The 7904-nt window shown below is 45.6% G+C and overlaps 1 protein-coding gene across 1 annotated transcript; it reads left to right on the top strand.

The window, feature by feature from the left end:
- Positions 1 to 261: 261 nt before the first annotated feature.
- LOC123115069 (uncharacterized) lies at positions 262 to 4878 on the top strand. The gene is made up of 5 exons (XM_044536349.1): positions 262 to 318; positions 406 to 582; positions 3200 to 3252; positions 3674 to 3796; positions 4242 to 4878. The coding sequence occupies exons 1-5, from the start codon at positions 262 to 264 to the stop codon at positions 4780 to 4782; spliced, it is 951 nt and encodes a 316-aa protein (XP_044392284.1). The 3' UTR covers positions 4783 to 4878.
- The last annotated feature ends 3026 nt before the right edge of the window (positions 4879 to 7904 follow it).

The following is a 7904-nucleotide window of genomic DNA, read 5'->3' as shown; positions in this document are numbered from 1 at the left end:
AGTATAGAGTTAGCTAGTTTAAATTGTGAATATGACTTGTAGCAAAGAACTGATTTATATTTGTAGTATAGAGTTAGCTAGTTTAGCTACATATATGATTAGTGTTTATGATTTGTTATTGTGAATATGTTTGTTAATGAAGAATAAACTTCATTGTAAATTTAACCGAATTTTCAGGATGGTGTGAACTGTGGTGTTTTAGAGTGGGTAGATGCCCCTTGGCATATAATTTTGCAAAGGTGCTTAACCAAGCTCTGGGATATGTACCATGAGCAGAACCTTGGTACAGTCCAGGATAATGAGGCTCATGAAAGAGAGGTTGCAAAACTAATGAAGGAGCTGGAGTCTCTGGCCAATCAATAGAGCCAGCTTGTGAATAATGTTTCCAACTTGTTTGATTATCAGGATGAAATGAAATCTCATGACATGGATTACACAAACTACGCAATCAATGAACTGAGGGAGAAGAAGAAGCAACTTAAGGAGCAATCAAAAATTGAGCTTCAAATGGAGAAGCTTAAGATAAAAAATGAACAGAGGTGCATCCACTACACCGTGACACCACATTCCCTACAGACGTTGGTTGGGAAAACTATTGTGTATCAACGGACTGTCGGTTGGGAAAACTTGTATCAGACGGTCGGTCGGCAATACTCACATGTAGCATCCAACTGTCGGTTGGGAATAGTTTATTATCCTACGTCATATTATCGGTCGGGAATGCTTCACTTCCCTTTGAGTTGTTGGTCGGCAATGAAACGCCGACCGATTGCTTGTGGGTAAATGGGCCGGCCAGATAGCTGCGCGCGCACGGACAAAAAACTTAGCGCGAAAACAGCCCACTACGCGAAAAATCCCTCTTTTTTTCTCGTTCTGCCTCCAACCGGTGCCACAGACTGCCCCCAAATATCATTCTTCCTCCTAACCTAAATCCGCCGCCGCCGCCGCCGCTCGAGCTCTCTCTCGCCGTCCAGCTACGTGCTCTTCGGCCGGCGAGGCTGTGACCTCCTCTCCCGCTCGTTCCCCAGCGTCTCCACCGTCGACCCCACACCATCCTGTCACGGCCACGCGCTGAAGTTCTGTTCCTCGGTGAGTGCTCTCTCCGGTCAGCCTGCGCGCGTAAGCTTCCAGCGAGGCTGCCGCCGCCCTGCCTGGCCCGTCCTCCCCCTTCTCCACCACGGTATCCACCATGGCCGTTGGACTACAGAAGAGATCTTGGCGGCGGCGAGAGAGGGCTCGGGATAGGGTTAATGAGGGGCTTGATATAGAGAGAAGAAAAGAGGTCCTCGGCTCCTTCCCCTTCGGCCTTCCCCAACCGGATCTGCTCCCCTTCGGCCTTCCCAAGCCGGATCTGCTCCCCTTCATCCACCCTGACTCCCCGAGCTCCTCCCTCAGGTAGTTCCTCTGCTCACCCCTCTTCCCCTGTTTGTGCTGCTGCCTGCTTGCCGCTTGCTAGTATTGTGTAACCGTGTGCCTGCTTGCTGCTTGCTACTGCTCCTGTGGTGCTTGCTGATTGTGTGGTTGTTGTGTGCTTGCTGCTGTTATGCTGTGTGTGCTTGCTGTGGTGTGCAGTGTGCTGCTAGCCACGGTTCTGCTGCTTGATGTGCTAGAACTGTCGTATTGCTGCTGAATGTTGATATTCTACTGCCTATTGATTGGTGATTAATCCAGTTTCTTCCCTGGAAATGAAGCATTGGACGTTATACATGGTAATGTGTTGTCCCTTGGAAACTGAAACTCTGTTATGAATTGTAATTCTGTTAAACCTCATAGGCAATGAACTGTACATTCTCTCAGACAAACTGTAGATGAAGAGAATAACAAAAATATTTTGTATACCATCAACAGGTAAGAAGTGGCATCGAGCTAAACTGACATAATAAAAGAGAATATAGACCAGCATTGATTGTTACTAGTCAATGCACAGAGCTAGATATCGATGTTCTTCTTCTGGTTGTTGCTTATTAATTGTTTGGCACTCATCTCCCCTGAACTAACTTTCAGTGATCTGTACTCATGTCGGTATGGCACTGATTTATCTCTAGACATGGTTCTCTCTTACTGTACAGGCAAATGTTAGTAAACAAAATAGTGTGTTCCTTTCAGAAGCAATGTTAACTATAATTTGCTCAGTTTAACAAGGCGACCTGATTTTTTTTAAATAGTCTCATATTTCAATGCGATGATACAATGACTTTTTCTGCATTACACCATGTTGTATTCATAAAAAATATGCTTAGCGTGTCATACATACAATCTGGTTGGACTCTTATTCGATATTGAATTTATGTGTTCCGTTCCCAATTTATGGGGCTGCTCCGATTTAATTTCTCAATAAAAACAATAAGACTAATAGGTAGGAACATATCCACCTTTGTACGGTTCTGAAAATTATTACAGAATTACTCAAGCACTCCAACAACCAAAAACTTAGCAACAAACTCTAACCATACACTCAAGTGCTTAGACACAAGAATCAGAAAAAACACTTAAAATGACATATGATGTGGTCAGCCGATTGGTGCGCCTTTTAGGTATCATGACTATTCTCCTCTATTCCCATATTATTGTTGTCTTGATTTGCCTGCAATTGTTATCTTGGCTATCATTTAGTCAACCACTTATATTAGCTAGGTTTGTTGGCCCGTAGTCTTCCATATAGCTATTTCAACTAAATCTGTAGTCTTTCATATATATAGGAATTGTCTTCTAATATTCAGGTCTCACATATATTCCTTGCGGTGTATTAACTTTGTATGATAAAATAAAATGTCTGTTGAAAATAACTAATATATGATCAGTCTGGACTTTCTTCTCTGCAAAAAACAATTTGAAGTGCAGTCGGCAACTCGGCATCTAACTGTTGGTATATTATTGTGTTGCTTCTTTTCCCCTCATCTTTTACATTTTACCATGCTATTCACTGCTACCTGTTCTTCATCATATGAGTTCTTACTCCTTCCATTTATGTAGGACATGAAGAGAGTTATCCCCTATGGGCACATGGACATTGCATAATCAGTCTTATCATGGGAATAATTTGCCTGCCTAAAGAAGGCGAAGCAATCAGCCAAGCAATGAAACTGGAGTCCAGTAAAGAGAAATCTTCCAGTGACAATCAAGAGTTGAATCGTAGCATTCCAAAGGAGACAAGTCATCCAACCATCCAGCAGAAGTGTAGACAGTTTAAAGAAACCAGCACTTGATTCGGGCAATAATAGCGCATCAGTTTCATCTAGTTCTATACATAAGGTAACACACTTTTATGTTCCACTGGACATCTATTTTTACATGTCTGGCTGAATCACTACGTTTCTAGTCTTCACCGTGTACATATGTCTCTTGCGGGTGTGCTATTTGTTCCAGTGGAAGATAGGTTCCAGTTTTTATAAATGGTCCTCTACATGTGAATATGTTCTCTGTACATGAACCAAATTGACGTACTAGTTTTACTGAAAACATATACTAGCTAGTATCAGTTTACTGAAAACCTAACCAGTCTGCACGTGAATATGTTCTCTGTACATGGTCCTCTGCATGCAATTTTTTTATATATGAAAAATAGTGATGATGATGAGTACGTGCTGTTGTTCGACTAGTTCACTGCCTGCTTTTGTTTGTATCTCGTCTTGACCATCTATGTCGTTGGGCACCAATTCGACTATTTTCACAGGTACCGCCTCATCGACCAAGGATCTACGGCGACGGCGGCACCAGCGACCCCATGGAGGCGGCACCGAAACCCTAGCCGCTACTGCTCTCCACTGAGTCCCCTCCTCATCTCCTCCCTCGTGCGGTATGTGTCAGCTCTCTTTTCTCTCGCTCTCTCAAGCTAATTTTAATCTGACTCCATCTTGCGGTGCTACTGTGCGTGCAATACATGCTCTGCTTGGTCTTCTTTTCTTAGACATCCCTCGATCAGTTAAGTTGGACAAGCAAAAAATCTTACATATCTCAGCTTTGTCATTTAAGCACATTTGATTGATGTCTTTATCTTCACAAGTCTCGCTGAACCTTGAGATAGCCAAAAACATTCAATTCAGAGCCTGATAGTTTGTTGCTATAATAATAATACCTACACTTCTACATTACCAATTGCAGTCTGGAGATTCAAATTCAGATATGAAAACTATATAGGATTTTCAATTCTTTGGGAATGTTACTACATATTTTTTTACATGTTTCTCTCTGAGGCTAATTTTAATCTCACACCATCCTGGGTTGTACTGTGTGTGTTGTAGATGCTCTGCTTCATCTTTTCTCAAACCTCCACCAGTCAAATTCGGCCGGGAAAAAGGAACACCTACATACATATCATCGGGTAGTGGCCTGACAAAATGTTACATATATCAGTTTTGTCATTTAAGCCCATTTGATGTCGTCTTCATAACTCTGTCTATCAAGCTATGGTGTGGAATATTAACTGGGGATTTTGACACACAGATGTTCAAGCTGGAGGATAGTGGCGATGGAATATGGATCAATGAGATGAAGAAAGGTGTTGATGTCAAGTACGAGAATGATGGAAGGATCTTGTGGTTATCTAGTTGCCCACCAGCAGTAGTCAATGTAGATGATGTGCCTCTAGGGCAAATTCTAGAAACCAAAGCGACCCATTTTTGCTCTCAAACAGTGAACATGTTTTGTTCCCTATTTAATAAGTTAAATTATTTTATGGGAAATTTTGATGTGAAAATTATTGAATGTGTGTTATTATTCTTTGGTTTTGGTTTACTATTGTTGGACGACATGCACGTTATTGTAATGATTTGGGTAACTTGATTAATATTCTGTTGATAATGTGAAATCTAGCTATATGGGAGGGCTAGCTGATGTTGGTTGGCAAAACAAACCCCATCAGACAGTTGGTCAGGAAAAGCTAATGCAAGGCCCAACAGAATGTTGGTCGGGAAAGAATGCCCTGTCCGATAGTCGGTCGGGAAAGGCCCATGACAGCCCCAATGGATTGTTGGTCGGGAAAGAATACTCTGACTGATAGTCGGTCGGGAAAGGCCCATGGGAGCACCAATAGACTGTTGGTCGGGAAAGGTCCATGGCAGGCCCAACGGAATGTTGGTAGAATGTTGGTAGGGAAAGATGCTCCATAGCCGACAAGCAGTCGGTCGGGAAAACTATGTCGGTCGGGTAAGGGCTTTCCCGTCTGGACTTACCCCAACAGACACGGCTGGTCGGCAATAGTCTTTCCCGACCGACTGTCTGTTGGTAGACATTGTATTCCCGACCAATCTGGCTGTTAGGGATGTAGTGTTGTGGTGTAGTGATCCTGCAGAGTCAAGCAGATATAGTTCGTAACACCAGGAAGGCCATGAAGGACACAGAGGTGGAAAGGGACCTTAAAGAAGATAAGAAGAAGCTGGAGCATATCATTGCTGAGCTCGTGAGGAGCTGGCGCGGGCCGGCGCCCCCGGGCTGGAGCATGGCGTGCGACCGGACGTCACGGCGGGGGCTAGTGGTGCTCCGGCGATCCCATACCCCATGGCAGGCGGCTTCAATATATGGGGCGCCACGGTCGCCAGGGACGGTGGCGGCGTGACCAGATCGGCGGGGGCGCGGCCGGATCTCGGCCCAGGCATGAGCTTGGTCTCCGGGTCACGGTCGGTGCGATGGCAAGTGCGACATGTCGGCAGTTGGACGGATCTGCGGGATTCCATCCTTGTCTGGTCCTTGACAACTCGTGCAACTCTGGGGGAACCCTAGATCTCCATGGGATCAAGCGACGACGGTGCTTTTGCGTCGTAGTCCCTCTTGAGGGCATCGTTTTGGAGTTTGCTACGGTTGAAGGGACCAGCGAGGCTGGTGGCGTACACCCGGTGGCGCAACTGCCGATGAAAATCGCGCTGACTATGGTCATGGCGGACGATGGCAGCGTCTTTGATGTTGTTTCCTTGTCGAGGCATCGTCGTTGCAGTTGGCGTCATCAGGCTTGGGATGCTCCGGCGGAAACCCTAGATCTGGGTCTCCCGGATCAGATGATGATGGCATTCTTAGTATCGCTTTCCCTCATGGGGGCATCGTTTTGGAGCAAGTGATGGCTGGAGATGACAAGAGGAGGAGCGGTGCTTCATCATACACATTGATGGTGTTGGATCTCGATGGCATGGCGCCCTGAAGATTAGGCGTCTGATGTGCGATGATGGATGTTGGAATAATCCAAACATATGGTAAGTTTGATTAGGAGAGTCCTTCGGTTACGATGAGTTATGTCTAAGAGTGATTAAGCTTGCCGGTTGATTAGTTTAGGTAGTACTCCGTACGTGAGAGTCCATGTTCTAGTCGTATGGAAAGTCTGATTGATGTCCTAGTAGTATTAGGAATAGGAGTCTGTACGCGGCTAGGTGTAGAGGTGGATTTCTTGTACGTCTAGGAAGTTGTGGGTTCGGCTGGTTGTGTGTATATATATACACAACACGCTGCAAGTTTTGTAACACAGAAAAAAAGAGAGAAACCAGAAAATAGAAATAAAGAGGAAAACAAAGGGCACGATACGGGGCCCTTGGCTAAAAGTGTTTATCGCGTGTCTTCGTGATATTTGATGTGATCGATCCTGTGGTGAATTTCCAACAATTGGTATCAGAGTAAGGTCGAGGTGAAGCTGCGCTTGCCCCGGGGTGGCGACCCGACTAGCGCCTCGGGGCGGGCGATACAGTCACTGGTGTAGCGATAACGACGAGCGGGTGATATGGTCGCTGAGTGGTGCAGCGACGAGGAGTATAAGGCAATAGTTGTGCGCGAAGTGACGACAAGGCAGTGAGGGTGCTGTCGCAAGCGAGGCGACAGGTGATTGTTGTTCGGCGGAACAACAAGGAGAAGGGAGACAAGCTGTTGTCGACAAGGCGCTGGTGATTGTTGATGGTTATGGAGGTGCCGAAGTTGCGACACCGAGGAAATCATCGAGATCATCATTGGAGGGTGCAAGATGGAGATGGCGAAGTTGTGAGCCGTCATCAAGGTGTGCACATTAGTTCTTGTAAGATGCGTCCAAGAGTTCGGGTGTGTGAATCTTCTGCTGCAGTTGAGATGCGTCACTGGCAGAGGAGAATATAGATATTGGGCTGATGGAAAAAGGAAATTGTGCCTTGTGTTTCCGTTCGTGGTCGTGGAATTCCGACGAGTTCATATACGGTGGAGATGAGTTGCACGTATATGGCGAGTTGTGTTGTCGCTAGACAGGAGGTGTCGTTCGATAAGATGTGGCATCGGCAACAATGATAACGGGAAAGTGAAGATGTGGCGGGTGAAAAGATGTGTCTCCCCGTGCACAAGCAATTGACGAGAAGATGAAGATCAACGTGAAGAGGACGTGCACCAGATAAGTTGAGTTCCTGCATGAGGCTATGCGTTTAGTCGGCATGTAGCACGCTAAGATGTGGCAGCGTGGCTGGTAGTCCGGGTAATCGTTGGTCCAGTCCATAAGTCGGTGTGAGAAAGAAGAGATGGTGATGATGTGGTGGCCATCGTTGCAAGAAGAGAGAAGCTGTGGCCCAGTAAGTCGCGTCGCCGGAGGCAATCGATGAGACAAGATGAAGAGGTGACCGTCTGCGTGTCTCGTTGAGTAAAAAGTGTCGGATGTTTGGATTAGGAGGTGAATGTTGGAATAATCCAAACATATGGTAAGTTTGATTAGGAGAGTCCTTCGGTTACGATGAGTTATGTCTAAGAGTGATTAAGCTTGCCGGTTGATTAGTTTAGGTAGTACTCCGTACGTGAGAGTCCATGTTCTAGTCGTATGGAAAGTCTGATTGATGTCCTAGTAGTATTAGGAATAGGAGTCTGTACGCGGCTAGGTGTAGAGGTGGATTTCTTGTACGTCTAGGAAGTTGTGGGTTCGGCTGGTTGTGTGTATATATATACACAGCACGCTGCAAGTTTTGTAACACAGAAAA

Source organism: Triticum aestivum, chromosome 5B (genome assembly GCF_018294505.1).
Source record: "Triticum aestivum cultivar Chinese Spring chromosome 5B, IWGSC CS RefSeq v2.1, whole genome shotgun sequence".
Taxonomy (NCBI): domain Eukaryota; kingdom Viridiplantae; phylum Streptophyta; class Magnoliopsida; order Poales; family Poaceae; genus Triticum; species Triticum aestivum.
This window is presented reverse-complemented; position numbering and strand designations above follow the sequence as displayed.